Raw genomic sequence first — 20,412 nt, 5'->3', positions numbered from 1 at the left:
AGAAATTTGTTGAAACTAAAATTCAAAACTCTTTGAATAACAAATTAGCTATCAACAACTTTTCGAATATCAAATATCCGCTGGCCCCCAAAAAATGAAAAAATATTTATTAAATATCATTTTTATATTAAGGGATTTTAAAGTTTGAAAACTATTTTTAATGCATAGCAGTCATAGTTTTCATAATTAGCTGAACACCGGATGTCAGTGATATGCCAGTTCCCCGCCTCTCCCCCCCCAATAATTAGGAAAAAGCTCATTTGACGAATCATGGGTTAGAATTCCCTTGTCTTTGGAACAATTTCGTTGGGCTAAATTAGAGAAATTCGTGATTTTCCTCTCCATATAACGAAAATGCAGGTTAGTCCCATCAAAAAGTCCTGCACGAGGGAGAGCTTGTCCCAATGCTTGACCCAGGAGTTCTTTTGTCTTCTGTATTGGGATCAAAATTAAAAGGCTATGGTGTTGAACATTGATAGTCGTAAACTCAAAATCGGGTATTGAGCTGTTCAACGTTGGTTACAAAATAAAATTGTTCTCGGGCAATCAAACAAGTTTTGAAGTTTTATACTTCATCCTTCCTCAATAGATATGTCGAATTTCGATTGCGTTTTATTATTTTTTCTACGCCGGTTGAAAAATAAAATAAAAACTTGTTTCTTTAACTTGTTCTTCTTCTAGATCTTGAATTTTCTAGTTTTGTGTCTAATTATCCTTGGAAACTTATTTGAGAACTCATTCTTAGTATCGCTGTTCAAACCATTAGATTCCTTTCATTCTTAAAGTTGCTACAAGATCTGGTTCCTTATATTTACCACAAATCTCTATTTTTTCTGATCCTCCAATGTCCGTTCTCACTAGCGTCGAAAATGTATTATTTCGCATGAAATAAAATATAAACGCTAATAATAAAGAATATTATTTTTATTTAAAAAAAATATATATTACGAAAGAAAAACAAGCCAAGGCACTTTGTCATAGCTGAATACTATACAGCTCCAGTATCATCAACTATTTGGATTTTTTTCCACGTAAAATCACGACAAACTCCATCAAATAAATCGTAGAGTTTCATTGAAATACAGCAGCCTTCTTTGTATTGAGTGACTTTTGAAGTGATTTAGAAAGTATCAAAAACAATCGCATAAAAAACTAATCAACTTGTCTAGAAAAGTGCATCACTGGGGAAATCTTCGAACAGTTTCTTGTTTTTATTGCAAAAGTAAAAAGGAAGTTAAATGTACTCTTAGATTTTTTTCCCCTAATATTTGTATATCTTTTTTTAAAAATACAGGAATAGCTTTCACTTTGTTTTTACTCTAAAATGTACTCTTCAGACAGAAAAGGAATGATGCTAAACTGCGAAGAACATATATGAAAGATTTTTTTCTTCTTTTATTTGTTCAGTAAATAATTAATATTTTTGTTTCATTTTATTTATTGAAATGTTTTCTATTGAACTTGCAGTTACCAAATTTTAAACTTCTAAAAGTTTTCTAGCAGTTTTAAACTTTTATGAGACATCGTTTAAATTTGTATCAACAAACAGTTTTTAAACTACCTTTTTCAACATTAAAACATGAAATTTGGTAATAAGATTAAATTGAATGCATTTTAATGCATGTATGAAATTAAAAAAATTCAAATAATATTAACATGGTGGAAGTAGAATTTCTTTTCGGTCAAAATTCATTTATTTAAAACTCATTTAAAATCGTCGAGAAACTTTTTATTTTAGCCATAGTTGGAATTGTATGCGTCTATAATGTGCTTTATACCCATTCGCATTTAAGAGTTATATTCATTTTTTAAGGCGCTCATATCAAGATATGATCGTTTTCTTAAACTCCCATTTCGAGCTCTATTCATGTATTTGAATGCTTATAAATCAATCTATATCCAATTTTTAAAATATACCTTTTGAGATATAATCATATTTTAGAAAGCTCACATCAATCTATATCGAATTTTTGAAACGTGCATTTTAAGCTATATTCACGTTTTCCAATGCTCATATTAATCTATATCTAATTTCTTAAATGCTCCTTTCAAAGCTATATTCATGTTTTAGAATTCTCATAACAATGTATATCCAATTTCTTAAACACACTTTTTGAGCTATATTCATGTTTGCAAATGCTAATATCAAACTATATCCGATTTCTTAAACGAGGATTTTGACCTACCTCTTTGTCCAAAGTGAAGCATTCAGCGATAAAAAAAACTGAGCAATTGTAATTAAAATGTAGAATGAATCAATAATTATGAAGCCTATATAAATGGTGCTTTTTTTTCTTACTTTGAAGTTTTAGGACCCTTAAATCAGAGGAAAGATGAAACGAAGTATTTGAAATATTAAAATCTTCAAATAAGAAACTCGAGCAATGTCACTATGCCGAATGATACTCAACACAGTTAGTATTTATGTTGATAGGATGGACTTCCAAAAACATGTTGTTTTTTAAAAAAACTTAATAAAGTACAATCATTGGGAAGTTATAATTACGAAAAAAATGACTTTTATAACTTAATTAATTGTATCTATATATCTTTCAGTTTTGTGCATAATTTCATAGTGTTATCAATACCTGCTTAATAATTATTTACATTTTTTTAACCCTGTACAAAGGATGGGTATTCAACTAGTTTGTCGTAAAATAAACTCTAATAAATTTGGAAACTCGTTAATTTCCGACTGACTTATGGCAGTACTAATTGATTATAACTACTTGTTTTGTCACTACTTTTATCTGATCTCTGCGTTGCAATTCCATAGTTGTTATTCTGCCAATATTAACAATCGTTGTTATTCATGGATTCATTTTTCTCATAGCACGCCCATGGGATATATTTTATATTTGTATTTAACTTAAGCATTAGTAATTACATTCCTTTTGCAACAAATATACGATTCAAACTTAGTCAACTTCTTCTTAAAAGTAGTTTGTTCATTGTATCGTTTCTTTAAAGTATTCCAATATTTCTTTTAGAACATTTTAGCAATATTCGCTATTAAAAATAACCAAATCTTTGTCTTTTTCAGATGGCAGCAGGTCGTCTGGTATCGGAAGCAGCGCCCTCAAGCGGACTATTCTGTCGCAGCTTACATCGCAAGACAAGGGGCTACCTTTGACTAATGATCCCTCTTCGCCCAATGTTCCTTATCCCCAGGCTGCATCGTTCGATTATAGGCTGGAAAGACTACTTGAGGAGGTGAATACATCGAACATTTTATTTCTTCATGCATTTATTTGTTTCTTTTTTCAACTTTCAACCTTTAAGTATTTTGTTTCGCTTTATTTATTCTTCGTATGAGTTTTCTAACATTCCACAAAAAACCATGGTTTCTACAGTATCTCTATCTATGTAAAAGCGTAGTGCGTGTATTTTCGTTAATAACTCGAGAACAGGAGCACCGAATTTGATCTATTATTTGTTCTACAGCTTGAAAAATTTTATGAGGTGGTTTGTAAACAATGACCACTTTCCGGTGTCATTTAGTTCGTGCGCAATATCAAAAATACGAAATTTAATTGGTGAAAACATTTTTTACAGATTAAACTTTCCCTAATATCTTTTGAATGGCTTCACCGAGTGGTACGGTGTTTTTGTTAGTGATTGTTAATAATTTTTAATCCTTTTGTGATGTTTTCCATATCTTTATGTTAATTTGTTCATGTGTAATATTTTATTACCGACGTTGAACAGTCGACTTAATTTTTGAGTTTACGGACTACCAATGTTAAACTCCTTAGCCTTGTAATTTTGAACCCAATCCAGAAGGCAAGGGAGATCCTTGATCGAGTATTGGGAGAAACTTGCCTTCGTGGAAAACTTTTTGATGGAACTAACCCGCATTTGAGTGACATGGAGAGGAAAACCGCAAAAACCTCCCACGGTTAGTCTTGTGGCAGAGAGACTCTGACCCAAGATTCATCTACCACTGAAGATATTTTACGTTACCACTGTGGTCGGCGCGAGCCGGATGTGGAATTCGTATCTACCAGCCATCACTAGGATTCGAACCCAGGTTACTTCATTGGGAGACGAGTGCTCTATCTCCTGAGCCACTACGACGGCTTTCACGCATAAGAAAGTGTGTTTTTTTCCTTTATTGTTTCAACATTGCGCTGCCATGGGAACAGGATAGTTGCAAAGCGTGTGAAGAATAAAATACCTAAATGAAGCTCATTAAGCTCGTAGTTTTAATGATGAAATAAAAACGCGCGCTAGAAACATGTATCCAAGCTAACATACTTATCAAAAATTAAACAAATGCTAGATTTAACCATCAAGAGTAATTTTAAACACATATTTTTATTCATACCAACGGCATTTAAATCTCAAGATGTTTGAAATTATTAAACTATAATATTACACTTTGTATTGCCAACTTATTAACAATAATTAGGTTTTTTTTTACATCTTTTTTATACACAAAATTTAATTTCTCTCCGCATATTACTCTCCTCAAATATTAAAATACCATTTATTTAAAATTTGATTTCTCAGAAGATTTTCGGCCGATTTCGCTAAAGTTTTGTATTTTGCAATGTAAAATTACATTCTATAAAATGATGTAAAAAAACTGTATACCTTTAAACTTAAATTTTCGTGCACTATTATCAAATAAAATAATAAAAATAATTTCCGAAAAGTTAATTTTTGATGGGAAATATCTTTGGATAAAGGAAGTTTAAAATTGTGTGAATTTTTTTTTTAGTTTTCTTAAAAATTTCTCGAGATATGATTACGATATGATTATGATTTCTCGAGATAATACGCAAAAAGTAAAATTAATATTAAGGGGCCCAAAATTTATACCATTCTCTTGAGCAAACTATTGGGGACCATATTTATCTGATTGCGAGTATCCCCTATATTTTTAGGGTTAATAATCCGAATTCATCGAAAAAAATTATTATATTTATTGAGAGATAGTACGTTTTAGTGTCTGATTTCATAACTTAGAATATCTTCTGCCCATAATTAGCCTGTTTAAGATTACCTCCCCCCCCCGAAACATTAAAATTGAGTCTTAGAACTTGAAAATTCGATTATTAAAAATCATAAGTTATTTAGAGTGATCCTTTTTTTTCGTATTGTACACTACTTATATTGATTTTTTACTACCGTTTATTGATTTATGTATTCATAAAAATATATACCTTTGTGGTTAAATAGTGGAAAAAGTAGATTTTTACTCTTTAACTTTAAGGTAAGTAGGTATTTTAGTTACGTCGCACTAAAGCGACGGTCTGAAACGTCCCTAAGGATGATCCGAAGACATGCCATCACAATTTTGATCCTCTTCAGAGGGGATGGCTCCTACGCTTTGGTAGCCCAACGACCTGCGCGCGAAGCTTTAACTTTAAGAGAATTTTCTCAAGAAAATTTTTGAAATATCTTTGTCCTTCGATGCAACGGACCACTTGAAGTATTTCTGTTATAGTTAATGTGCAAGCAATAGAACTCAAAATAATGGTCAGTGCCGTAGTTCACTCATTTCACAAAAAGTATTCAAGAATGGATGTTTTTTTTTTTTTTCAAAATTCCAGAGTATCTTAAGCTTTGGTATCCCAAAACGTAAAGAGAGAAACAATTTCCGCAAAAATAAAGTAAAGAAGAGCCTGCATAGTAGTTTTACTGAAAGAACATATTCTAAAAATTTCAACAAAATCAAAAATGTCTAGTATCCAAACCTGCCCAAATCTTGAAAAAAACCCAAATCTTATATGATAATATGGTTGAAGTTAGCACCGTATTTACGCCATAGTATGGTTTAACTGGCTCAAAAACATCTACTAGTGTGCCACAACTTTGTTATATTCTCAAAAATAGTGAAATATTAGTATAGTTATAGTATTATATAACTAGAAATATTTTAATTTATATTTTAAGGACCGAGAATCAACATTGGTGTGTTTATTCATGTTTAACAGTTTTTATTTTTTTAACGAAATAAGACCGTACATTTTCATTTCTTGCCAATCGACCCATTTTTTAAAATAAATATTATTTAAAATAGGTATTTTTCTAATTATTTTGTTAGCATGTTGAATAATTAAGCTGCATATGCAAACTATTGAACTTTCTAATAAGAAAATTTCGTTGAAAAAAAACTTTGAAAAATCCACATATTTCATGACTTTCGGACTTTTTGATACTGAAATAAAAATAAAAATTTTGAATAAAGGAAAATAAGTAACTAAATAAATTGTGATTTATTTTACAATGATATTTTCATAATGGCAGAATTTTATAAATAAAAAATTCCCTTATAGTAAATAAATAAATAAGCAATAGGATTTAAATTTCCCATGCACACACATGCTTCACCTATTTTTATTCCCAATCGCTTAATATTTACTCTTTCAAAACCACGAGCACAAGAAAAGAGAAAAAAAAATACACAACTAACAAATTTCCTCACGATACGATTAACTTTAATAGAGTAACATCGAACATTTTGCATCGTTCCATCTCTATGGTAATTCGAAAAAGTAGTTTGCAAATCGTTCTAGAGGCACTTCTTTAAGCTTGTCACCACACATGCTCATCGGAAGACGTTACTCCCCTGCTCACTCACTCTTTTTTTATTTATTTTACTTATTTTATTTATATAATTTCAACTTTTGCCACCATTTTTTTCTCCTTTCCTGTCGGTAAACCTGCTGTGAATGATGGTCCTTCAGGGGTTGAAGAAAGAAGAAAGTTCGATAAATTTTGTTCAAAATTTGTCCCTGCCCTCCAGGGTCTTAAAGGAAGAAAATGAGATCTTTTGCCGCTGAGTTTGTTATCGGAATCTTCATCTTTAGCAGAGTTGCATGTGACATTGTAGTTTTTTTTTTTTTTTCGTTTAAAAAAGAAAGCGAATATTATTTATTTTCTTGGAGAAACTCATAATTGATTACTTGAAGCTTATTTATTTCCAGATTATACAATTGATAAATAAAATTTTTAAGCATTAAATAATATGTAATTAGATTCTTTTCTTTATAATACTTATTCTAACAGTTAAATATTATAGACTAAAGTTAAAGGGTAATAAAGGATCAAATCATAATTGCGATTTTATTTTCCCAATTTAGTTTTTGAGTGATTTTACAATCAATTTTATTGTTGTAACAATATTTTTTTGCTCGCCATGTGTATATTAAATACTCAATAAATTCTTTAATTTCCATACTTCAATTCCATAATTCGTACTTTATTCCTTTTCTATTACTTTACTATACAATACTATTTTACGATATTCTTTATTCCATTGTATAATACTTTTTCGTACTTAAATACTCTACAAAAAAGTATTGTACATCTATAGTACTTTTTCATCTATTCAATATCTTATGCTTAAGAGGTAAGATATTACCTCTTACAACTAAAAAATAACTGTACTCTATTCTACTTCTATTATTTTACTATATAATACTATTATTTTACTATATTCTTACTTTTCATTCGTACTTTGCTACTTTACAAAAGTGTATTGTACTTTTATATCACTTTTTTTTCTATTCAATATCGTACCTTTAAAATAATCGTTCAACTAAAAAGTATTTTACTATATTCTACTTCTATTTTTTTTACTATATAAAACTACTGTTATTTTACTATATTCTTAATTCTACTATATTTTTAATTCGAACTTTAATACTCTACAAAAGAGCATTGTACATTTATAGTACTTTTTCTTCTATTCCATATCTTATACTTAAAATACTCTCACAATTAAAAAATTACTTACTCTTATAGAGACCTGCAGTTACAGTTCTACGGTATAGTACTACCTTAACATATTAAATTTCGATACTAAGAAACGTGTTCCAGTTGCATTGGCAACAAAATAATAAGAGCAATCGTGTTTAGAATTCCAATTAAATTGATATTTTAATGTTGCGAAGAGCATTGTTCTTACTGTTTTCTTGGGGTGTTTCCTTGTGAAAAAAATAAAGAATAAAATTTAAAAAAAACGCCTGTCATTTGTTTTGTACGTACGCAAATTCATAGTAAAGTTTAGATATTAAGCATCAGTAGCTACCGAGGAATAGCTAATCGGATTTTAATACTGTAAATAATAGTATTGCGTTTTTGAAATTTTTTAATACATTTCTATTATTTAATGATACATTTTGTTACAAATTCTCTTTATTTAAAATAAAATTCATTTGTCTTATTATTAAAATAGAGAAGTAAAGATGCTAAAAACGATAATTAAGAACATCTGTAACTTATAAAAATATTAATAGTTTATGCTTTAAATTCTCTTAAAGCTGAATTGAGAGAGGCTCTAATAAATTTTAAACGTGATAAATTTCATTTTATATTTTAAATCAAATCTTTGTGCAGTGATAATCTGAATTTTTGACTAAGCGTAGCAGATGGCTTCAACCATTGTTTATTATGAGGATGCTGTCAACATAATAGAAGCAATGTTGCTTTTGTGACAGTCCATTTGAATATAATAGAACAGCTTGATACGTAACAGATAAGTTACAGATCTAGTTCAGCCTTCTGTTGATGTTTGCTGTTAACTTTTCATCTTAATACAACTTATAGATCAATTTGTATCAGGTTTTCAAAGTTCATAAAAGAGTTTTCAATCAAATATTTTCAATATGACGCTTAAGCATTCACTCTTGTGATTACTCACTTGCTTGATATATAAGTTAATAAAAAAATTCATTTGTCTTATTATTAAAATAGAGATGTAAAGATGCTAAAAACGATAATTAAGGACATCTGTAACTTATAAAAATATTAATAGTTTACTCTTTAAATTATCTTAAAGCTGAATTCGGAGAAACTTATAAATTTTAAACGTGATAAATTTTATTTTATATTTTAAATCAAATCTTTGTGCAGTGATAATCTGAATTTTCGACAGACGGCTTCAACCATTGTTTACCATAAGGACGCTGTCAACATAACAGAAGCAATGTTGCTTTTGTGACAATCCATTTGAGTACAATCGAACAGCAGATAAGTAACAGATAAGTTACAGATCAAGATCTTCCGTTGTTGTTAGCTGTAAACTTTTCATCTTAATACAACTTATAGCTCAATTTGTTTCAGCTTTTCATGGTTCATGAAAGAGTTTTTAATCAGAAATTTTTAATATGACGCTTAAGCATTCACGTCTGTAATTGCTCACTTGCTTGATACATAAGTTCTTTATTGCTAACACGAAAAGGGAAATTTTATTTATTGATAGAGAATGAATAAATAGAATAGAAAGAATTTGCTGGTAAAAATAAGGAGATAAATTAGGGAATAGGAATTTGTAAATAATGTACAAACTCACAGTTTGTGGTATGTAATTAAACTGAAATACTCATAGTAAGGTATTTTATTTTAATTAAACATTTAAATACTTTTCATCATGGATCATTAGTTACATCTTCTTTTTGCATATTTAAAAACCACTAATTATATTTTCCATCATAGAAAAAAGTATTTAAACACGCATCAGAATGCATTGGATCCGGTAGCCTTAGCTGCATTTTTCTATAATGATTTGACATTTGTTTCGACATTTATAAGAAATATCTGACACTGGTCGAGTTGACATTTTAAGCTAAATTCCCACGAAGCTTTAAACAAAGACAGATGACATGTATTAGAGATAAAAAAGATAGAACTTTTCATGAAATAGGTTATTTTTTAAATAATATTTTCACGAGTATTAAGAGTGAAATATATTTCTTATATAACTTCTCGTCTCGCCATTTTTCTTTACAAGTATTTTTCCATTCATTGTGCCTTTTTAATGTTTTCTTTCATCTAATAATATATTTTTGCCGTGTAAGGGTCAGGGAAATGGCCTTGCATCATAAAGGTTCTGGGTTCGAATTCCGGGCAAGGCATGGATGTTCTTTCATATTCTGTACTATCTGTCCTAACTATGGGGTCACCTTATATGTTGCTTTGAAAGAATGGGTAACAAATCTGCCCTTCAGATGCCTGTATGAGGAAAGGTCTTTCGCCAGGTGGACATTGGAGAAAAAAACTAATAATATTTTTATGATAATTTTTTTTAATACAGGGTGTCCCAAAACGACCGCATAAACTCTGCAGCAGTATTTGCATATCTTTCAAGACGATAATGTTTAAAACGTTCGCCGCGCATATTCTGCTTTAAATTGTGCGTAGTATACTGCTGTTGATATGTTCAATAAAGTGTTTTCTCTTGCACCGGCAGTGACGTCATACTTTATTTTTCGTATTTTTCTCGTAAACTATGGATCGTACAGGAACGCTTCTTTGGGCAGTTTTTATGCACTCCCAACGAAGAATCTAGCTGTGCAGAGTTTATGTGGTCGTTTTGGGACACCCTGTATATTTAAAGGTTCATAACGTTTTGGATGGATTGTAAAACAAATTTAAAACACACTCTCAGAAATGAAACTCTCATTTTTGACGATTCAGCAATCCTTGAGCTATTTCTTTAATTTTGAGAATTATTTTGTCAAGAAATAACGTATTTTGTGACAAAATGCGAACTCTCAAATGTATGCGATAATGTTTCCTCAACTCGAAATCTCATTGTAGTGCATTGTGGAAGATTGTTAACTAGAATGATGAAACTACAATGAAGACTACGCAGTCGAAATTAAAAAGACAAAGCGAGCGGATCGGCCTGTATGTGGTGGTCGAAAACTTTGCCTCCTACCAATGAGATCACAGGTTTGAATCCGACTTCGGGCATGGGTGTTATTTATTTATCTGTTCCATCTATCCTACTGACGTTGTTTGAGGGAATTTGATCCACATACACACTTTCAGTTTTCGATATTTTTTTGAATTTCTCAAGAAATACTTAGAGGACTATTTTGTAAATTTAAAAGTGGTTAGTTTATACGATTTTTCATGCTTTGCAATAAAGTTGAAGCTTTCAGGGGTTTTAGGGACCAACAATAAATTGCGGAAGAAAACGCATTTGTGAACACCCTATGCCAGAAAGTCAGGTAATAAGCTTGTAACTTGCACAAAACTTGCCCAAGAGATGAGTATTTAAAGTAATCCTTTTGTTTTGCACATAAGCAGAAAAATTTTTTAATTATTTATTTTTATTATTTTATTATAAATCGTATTTTTGGCAACTAATGGAGAAAAAAACTTATTTAAATTTCTTAAAAACGTAAAAAGTTTCAAGCAATTTTCTAAGTTGTTTTAGCACTTTAGAAAAAAAAACTCGAAATAATTAGAGGTTTTCACAAATTTTATTATGCAGTGTTGCAAACTAATCTACCTTATAATAATCGGAGAGCGAGGACAAAATTAAATATGTAAAAAACCTTTTTTCGTCTTGAGCTTTCTTTTAAAAAGTACAAAAGTCTACTTAGAAAATTGAAACTTTTTACATTTTTAAGATATTTAAATCATATTTTCCCATTGGTTGCCAAATACGATTCGTTATGAAATTGTGAAAAAATAATCTAAAATTACCTCCTTGTATGCGCAGAACAAAAGAAATATTTCAAATTTTCATATATTGCGCATTTATAAACATTTTTGTGTTCAAATTCACTATAATTTTATCATTAATTGTAAATTCCTCCAAACAATTTCGTTTAATTTAACTGAATATTTTTAAAGTTATTATAATCCGGTAAGAAACACAAAACGGTGTAAAAAAACACAAGACAAAAAAAATTAGTTTTTAATATATTCATATCTCCATCAATATTTAAGCTAGATTTACGATATTTTATTCACTTATTGTGAATAGCAACCGAAGTAATCGGCAAAAGTTACGTGTTTAAAAATACTTGTTTTCTATTGTAATTTGTTGTTGGTCCCTGAAACCCCCGAAAGCTTTATTGCAAAGCATGAAAAATCGCATAAACTAACCACTTCTAAAATTAGTACTCTAAGTATTTCTTGAGAAATTCAGAAAAATATTAAAAACTAAAAGTGTATCTTCCATTATTGTAGGTTAGTGTATATGGTTCCCACTATAAAGTGATTATTAGGAAAAGTTTATTCATCAGGAGTTAATAAAAAATTCTCCTCCTCCCCCCCCCCAGATAAAAATATCATATAGCATGTTTCTTTAATTTTGACGAAGTTCGTTTCCTCAAATAAATGACGTTACTTTGACGAAATTTTCATTTTGAGCATAAACCAGGAAATGGTTTCATCAAAAACGACGAAAGTTTCTTGAAATTTGAGGATTCATTTTTTACAGTGCAGAAAAGGAATTTAATTCAAAATTTAATTTATTATTTGCTTTTGTTTTTTGTGTGAGTGTGTATAATTTTGCTGCTTTTTAAAGAAAAAATTGAGAAACACGTTAATGAATTTACCTTCCAATTATTTTTTAATAAATATTTTGCTATTTTTTTCGAAATACTATTATCTTTTACTACTAAGAAACAAAAAGGTATTTTTTGTAAACTGTTCCGAGAAACTTTCATTCCTAGATTCTTAGAATAGATTCTAAAATATTCCTAAACAATTTCTAGGAATTTTTTAATATCTACTCAAAAACATATAAAATCATCCTTTTTTTTATGTTTTAGAGCGAATTTTATGTATTTATTTCGTTAAACTGAGAAATATGAATATTTGCATAATGATGAAAAAAGGATTTTGTTACATATAATCTTATTATAAACAATTTTTGTGTTATTTTTACTTAGATTAAAAAAGGAGAAAAGAGATTGAAAATTAGAATTGATTTTCAAACCATTCGAAAAAATCCGTTATAGATTTATCTATTTCTTAATTAATTATTTATTTTTCATTATATATTTATACATTTATTATATTAAGTGTTGTAAATACTTAAAACAAGAACACAATCATGCTGTACTCCGTTCAGCTGTTAATTCAAGCGAACTGTTCTTGACATAATGCTCTATAAGCACAAACAATAAACTTGTACATTAATATATGGTAATTTTAAGTTAATCAATATTTATACTCACCCTATTAAAAACATATGAAGCAGTTGTTGTAATGTTTATAACAAGAAGAGGTATAATTAACAACTATTTTTTTTAGTCATAAATTGGGCTTTAATGAAAATAACTATATCTACTAACATTTTAATATTTCATGGTGATTGCTTTCATTAAAATTTATCAAAAACATTTTATACTTGGTTATATACTTTAATTTCCAAGTGAAATCCTTGTAAGTAAAAAAAATAAGTACCATACGTGTTGTGGATGCAGAATGCTAAGCGAGGAAAAAATCTAAATAAGTTATCAAAATCCATAGTCTCACTATTGCGGAAGGTGAGATCAAAGTATCAAAGCCAGCTTGATCGCTGCATGACGCTTGAAAATGTTTCTGAGAATCCTAATTGCTTTAATCACCATAGTTTCTTCCCTCAATCAAACAGGTTTTTATGTTTTAGAGCTCTCCTTCCTCTTTAATGATTTGACAGGTTTCCATTACGTTTTTCTTTTTTTCCATGCTTAAGTACTAATTTAGATTCCCTTGTGTAATTCTTTTTATTTTATTTTTGAAAAAGATTTAAGAGCATATGGTAAAGGCGATTGCAATATAAATCTTGCAATTTGGTTTTAAGAAAGGTTCTTGTCATTTAGTTAATCTTAATTCTTGCCAATCAGTTAATTTTAAATGTAAAACAGGGTAATGTTAAATGCAAAAAAAAAAATTAAAGCAAATTATTAACAGTTTAATTTGCACTCTAAGTTATGCACTATAATTAAATTAAGATTTTTTTTTAAATTTAATATTTAATAACTGTCGTTGAAAAACCAACCCAATTTTTTGGGGTTTACAACTATTTTAATTAAGATATTTTATTTTATTTTATAACCGCCGACCCAATTTTTGGGTTTAAGACTACTAATGTTCAACTCCGTAGCCTTGTAATTTTGAACCTAATCCAGAAAACAAGGGAGCTCCTGGATCGAGTAATGGGAGAAATTTGCCTTCGTGGAGGACTTTTTGATGGAGCTAACCCGCATTTGCGTTACATAGAGAGGGAGATCACGAGAACCCCCCACGGTTAGCCTGACGACAAGTGAACTCTAACCCATGATCCGTTTACTACTGAGGATATTTCACGTCACCACTGTGGTCGGTGCAAGCCGGATGCGGAAGTCGTATGGGCCAGCCATTGCTAGAATTCGAACCCGGTTCGCCTCATTGGAAGGCGAACGCTCTATCCCCTGAGCCATCGCGGCTCTTAATTAACATATTAAGATATTGGTACATGTCGCTCAATTAAGATATTGGCTTAGTTAAGGTATTGGTATATATCGCTCAACTGAGATATTATCTTAGTTAAGATATTGTCTTTAACTTGTCTGTTGTATTTTTCAGATCGAAACACAATCTTTGAGAGCTTTAAAACAACAAAAGAAAATCGCTATCATCCGTGGACAGAAGAATGTTGTTTCTAGAGATTTGCCACTCTATCAAAAGACGCTGGAGAGACATGGTTTTGAAGTACACCCTCCACCTTGGTATCGAAAACACAGACTCGCTGACAGGAATAGTACAGTTTATTTTGTTATGGACAGTAAGTTATGTTTCTATTTTCATAATTACATAAAAAGTAAAATTTAATAACTTTTAAAAACTAAATAAATTTCGTTAAACTAATATTTAATTTACTTCTATCTTGCGTAGGACTGTATAAATTGTGAAAAAATGCATCATTTTCAATTATCTGCAACAAGCAAAATTTTCACTTTTGATGGTTCAGTAATTCTTGAGCTGTATTTCGTTAATTTTGAGAATCATTTAGTCACGAAAATAACGTGATTTGTGACGAAACGCAAACTCTCAAATGTAAGGCGAAAATATTTCCTCAACTTAAAAGTTCATAGTAGTGTATTTTGGGAAATTGTTAACTAGAAGGACGAAACTAGGATAAATACTAGAAAATCGAAAATAAAGTTACAAAATAAGCTGAGCAACCTGTATGGTGGTCAAAAAGTTGGCCAGTACTAGGAACATCCTGGGTTCGGATCTCACTTTGGGCATGGATGTAATTTATCTCTTTGTTCTATCTTTCCTCCTAGGGTTTACAAGACCTCACCCAGAGGATGTCTTTCTTGGGTTGTTAAGGCGAAATTGATCCAGCTATATGGTGCCCATGATAAAGTATTATTAGAAAAGTTAGATACATTAGGCACAATGACGTTTTTTTTTCTTCTTTTGGAAAGATTAGAATGACGAAATATTTCCTTACTATTGACGAAATTCGTTTCCTCGAAAAAGTGACGATAGCTATACTTCGTTATTGGTCGAAATCTTCGCTTGGAGCATATACCAGGAAATGTTTTCGCCAAAAACGAAGAAAGTTTCGGGAAATTTGAGTAACCATTCTGTACAGTGTAATCATTAAATTTTTCTTTTTTCCCTTGCAACTTCAACTTCGTCTTCAAACTCTAACGATTGCCCGAGTTTTAAAATTTCATTACCAGCATTAAAATTTCATGAAGTCTATTTGAATTCTTGATCCCGTTAAAGGTCAAGTTGAATGGTGATGGCGACAGTGTATTCAAAAATACTTAATGTATGAGTGAACTATCTATGAAACACAAGTATGCTGCATATAAAGAATATGCTAAGGGATGTTGGATTCTGGAATTCAGAGATAGTTCCAGAGAGATCTTCAGAACTTTGCAAGTAAAACAAAGCTAATTTTCGTTATGCTGTCTAGATGAGTTTACTGTGTAAGAGTTGCATCTTGTTACAGTCAAACTGTTATAATAAAAAATTAACGAAATATTCAGCTTCTGGACTAATTCATATTCACTTTGATAACTTTAAATAACCGCTGGGGTATTAAATATATACTAGCGGGCTGCGCCCCCTGCTCGCTAACTCTCGCCAACCCCCGAAAATTGCTACGCAATCTTATATGGTTTGCTTCGCTCGCTACCAACTTAGGTACATTGCAAATGCACAAAATTCTAAGAATTCAAAACAATCATTCAAATCCATATAACAACTTTTTTTAAAAAAAAAAATTACATCTTTTTAGTAAATACTAAGTCATTAAAATAAATTTGAATTCAAATAAATGACATGTAATTCGTTAAACCTATTAGAAATGTGCCATAGTATAATTCGTGATGTAAATCAAAATTCGTCAAATAAATTCGTATTATATAAATTCGTGAAAAAACTAAATACTAAAATAGAGATCTATCGACAAAGACTACTCACTTCTGCTTAGCTTAATAGTATGATATTGCCGCAGTTGATGCTCTCTGGTTATTGGTTATTTCAGTTTCCGTTTTTAAAAGCGCTATATGTTGAGCCGCCTCAGCTAGATTTGGCCTGTGACTTTTTAGCGGCAATCATTGGTCAATTCGCCGTGTAAGAGAAATAGTAACGTAAACAAAACAAAGCAAACGTTGCCACCGGCGGAAAAGAAATACAGCCAAAATTTGGGAGCCACGTAAGAGAATTATATATATTAGATGACAAAATTTTTACTGTAATCATTGTATAATTGTAATTAAAGCAAACAAAAAAGAATGAAACGTACATTTTTCATTACATTTTTCTCTGCTTTAGTTGTATTCTAAGTCTTCCGTAACCTGTTCACATAATTTTAATAATACTCCCTTATTATTTATTGGGTTCTATTCTCAAAATAATAGATCTAAGCAAAGCATAATAGGACTCGTTGTGACTATTATAAGAGTAAATAGAAAATTAATTATACTTTAGTTTATCCTTTGATGATGATGAAGCATGCAAAGCACATATAAGATTGTTTAAAAAGCAGATCAGTGGCGTACGCAGAATTTTTTCAAGGGGGGTGTTCATAATTTTCTGAAACTACTAAAAGAAATTCGAGTCTCTAATAAAGCACTATTATTTCACTAATTTAGACAGCTAGACAAATTTGACTTTTTATTTAGACAACATTGGTTAGTTGAATTTTGATTTGATTTTTTAAGTTTAAGAACATAATGTAATATCTTCTAAAAAAAGTCCAATGTCATATGGGTGGGAAGTAACACTTTGAGGGCCACTTTCACATTCATCAGATTTTGTTATGCTAGAAACGTTTTCTTCAACGGAAGTATCATATTTCTGTACAACAAAAAACTTACATTGGTACTAGATGCTGTCACCTCTCTAATTTCAGATCGTGATTTTTTCTCAAAATAATTGAAAATTGTTAAATTCTTGCGTTTTGACATCTTAAAGATCCAAGAACAGCAAATATAAATATATTGGCAAAGAAATATCCGCTATGCTACGATCTCAAAGTTTCGAGCTGGAATGAATAACTTCAACGAGCGCTGTATCTCCAATGGTATTGTTACTGATTTCTTCACTAGTCGAAATAGTGGCGACGACGGGTTCGGCGATTGAATGAACTTTTTGTTGAGATAAATCAAAACAGATTTAGCGACAAGCTCCGAAAGACAAGCGGCAGAGATAACTCTTAGTCTGACTAACTAACTCCACTGTACTCCGTTCCCCCTTTTATATAATTTTTCACCGCATCTCCAAAATTTTCGAATTGTCTCAAAGACGACAGAACGTCTAGGATTCCAGAATCATGGCGTAAAGACCTCGCGAATGACAGCCAGTCTCGAAAACTATACTGGCAGGACAGAAAGGAACCAGTCCGTAACAGTATCACGTGAATTTGGTTTCAAAAGTATAACCCTATTATAGTAAATGTTTTTTTTTTTTTCAGTATTCTGAGAAATACCATGAGAGAAAAAAAGTAGGCATAAGGCAAATAAAAATATATAGTCTTAAAAAATAATAGTTCGCACAATTTCTACTAAAATTTTTATTTTTGCCATTTTGTCTGAGCTCAAGGGGGGGTGTTTAAACCTCTAAACCCCTCCCTTGCGTACGCCACTGAAGCAGATATTCACATTGGTACTATAAAAATATTTACAAGTGCCGAAACTTAAAACGAAACTGGTTCCTCAACCGAGGATCAAGTTCAGCTTCTTTAAAATATTACTGCTCGACTTATTCCGTATTACTTCTGTTTTTCCCTTCGTTTTGAGACGCGAAACTCATGTTAACTCTATGTATATAGTACCGAAACAGTTGCTTGCTTTCTTAACTCTGTTTTTTTATTTGCGCTTCATACTTGTTTTCGAAGTTATACGAAATCACAAAAGTAGCCCATTCTTTTCTTGTCATATACACCATTCTCTTGTCATGATATATAACAAAAATAGGATGCTCAAAATTGGAGTAAAACAATATAATACATTCATAAGGTTCGTAATCAGAGGCGTCCGTTTTGAAGGAGTGTCCGTAACGTGAGTTTCATTATATATAATCATCTAACTACATAATTGCTAGTCAAGACTCACCAAAATAGACCCAATTTGAAAACGCCCAAACCGAGTTTTTGTTACTTGTTCTTAATTCTCGAAAATAAATGTTTACCATTTTACGTAAGTTGTTTATTTACTTATTTTCCCCATTATAAAGTTGAACTATTAACTCTCAGACCAAACATGTCCCACATTGGACTGATAGTAAGACACTGTCTCCAGTAGATCACGGAAATCAAGTATCACTGACAGCGGTCAGTGAATGTGTTTTGACAAGCCTGCTAAGAGACCGAGAGCGTGATGCATCAGTCCTCGTTAAACTGTCCTGTCGTAACGTGCCAACACCTCCTTGAAGAAAGAAGGCCTCAGCACAGATCAATTTAGTAGTTCGAAGAACTGAACTTAAACTGCGCAGTGGATGAAAAAAACGAAAGATGCCACTAAGCTCCAGCTACTAAGCTGCTCAGTAAAATACGAAATATGTCATGACTACTAAAGGATCAAATTTCTTGCTTATGGAACCCAGTGCTGAGGCCTTCTCCTTTCTAGGAGGTGTTGAACGTGCTCGACTTCTCGCACAAATCATCAAGCTACCAGAACGGAGGAGCCTTCCCCTCTGCAGGATCAAAATTGTGACAGCACGTCTTTGGATAATCCTCAGCTATATTTCCCAGACCATTGGGTATATCCAAATGTAAAGCTCTACTGCGACGTAAAAAATATATTTCTATTAAAACGACTATTACTGCAGATCAAACATAATACAAAAATATTGTTAGCATTTTATATGAAATAAAAAAATACATAATCAATTAGAATTTAACAAGTAAAAGGATTACTAATGAAATTATTATCTATGGATATTTTTGAACCCAGCAACCAATGAAAGTGATGCTACTGTTATGGTACTTATAGAAAATGCACTAGATACTCAAGATCCTTTACAATTTTCAGACAAAGAAGCAATTTGCATAAATTAGCTCAATTCCCTTGCATTACATTGCTTAAAATTTTAAGCTCCTGTCAGATGTAATTTTATTATCAAATAACGCATGAAATGCAATGAATAATGCAAATTATACAACTCATACATGAAGCGAGTGATCTATTTATAGAAGAGTTAATCATTTATCAAAACTTTGAAAAGTTATCTTGTGTATCATTGTCTCTAAATTTTCTGTAATTTTTCTGAGGTATTCGTTTCTTTCCAAATAAATTATTCCCTGCAAAAACTTTAACCAAATAAATTTCCTTTAAATTACATTAACATAATTTTGCATAATTATAAGTAATCCCAAAGCAAAATACTAGTGTTTTGCAATTGGAAACTTATTAAATTTGCACGGCTACAAAGAAACTTTATTCTAAAAGAATAACATATTGAAAAGTTTGCGTGGTTATGGATGTGCTGCTTCATTAACGAATTTTTACATTTTGCATATTCTAAATATTGATGATTCAAAGGAAAATTCGAAACGCTGTATTTTTAATTGAATAAAACTTGGTTACTTCAGTAAATGAATTACGTACGAAAGAAATGCAAATCAGTTCTTAGAAAACCTTTTAAACAGATAAAAAGAAAATAATAATTTTCCAATTTAGTCAGAGAGAATTAAAATTTCTCTTTAAAAAGAAATTGCAAAGCGTATTATTTCGTATTCAGATTTGAAACAACTAAAAAAAATATTCTGTTTGAAAAGTTCATCTTAAATACATACAATTCATTCTTTTCTTTTTGAAGCTGCTATTTTTAAATACTGAAATCTCTTTTTTAACGATCTTTCTTTATGAAAACTAGTAAAAATGCGATTTAAAGAAAGTGATGTGCATTCTTTATATAGTTAAATAGCATTACAAAATATTTAAGCTGGAAATCTTTCTTAATTTATTTCAGTTGTTTAAATGAATTTTAAAAATATATGAATAAATAATAGTTCAAATTTTTTGTAGCCAGTTTCGATTAAGTGTCGGAAAAAAGAGTAAAAATTATTCTTTTAAGGTACATAATTATTATAATTACTTCGGTAGTCGTAATAATATATTAAGGTATTAAAACTACTTCGATACATTCAAAGATATTTGAATTTTTTTTACTTGAAATGACTGTGCTAGCATGTAAAATGCTTCATTTGATCCGATTAAATTAGTAAAA

The 20,412-nt window shown here is 30.5% G+C and overlaps 1 protein-coding gene across 1 annotated transcript in view; it reads left to right on the top strand.

Moving 5' to 3' along the window:
• The window catches only part of LOC107452261 (cadherin-like and PC-esterase domain-containing protein 1), a 250,281-nt gene that overhangs the window by 117,915 nt on the left and 111,954 nt on the right, over positions 1-20,412 (top strand). Inside the window, exons 4-5 of the mRNA XM_043040510.2 lie at positions 3,044-3,213; positions 14,305-14,503. Of these exons, the coding sequence (XP_042896444.1) occupies positions 3,044-3,213; positions 14,305-14,503 (369 nt within the window). The remainder of the gene's footprint in view (positions 1-3,043; positions 3,214-14,304; positions 14,504-20,412) is intronic.

Source organism: Parasteatoda tepidariorum, chromosome 3, assembly GCF_043381705.1.
Source record: "Parasteatoda tepidariorum isolate YZ-2023 chromosome 3, CAS_Ptep_4.0, whole genome shotgun sequence".
NCBI classification, from domain to species: domain Eukaryota; kingdom Metazoa; phylum Arthropoda; class Arachnida; order Araneae; family Theridiidae; genus Parasteatoda; species Parasteatoda tepidariorum.
This window is presented reverse-complemented; position numbering and strand designations above follow the sequence as displayed.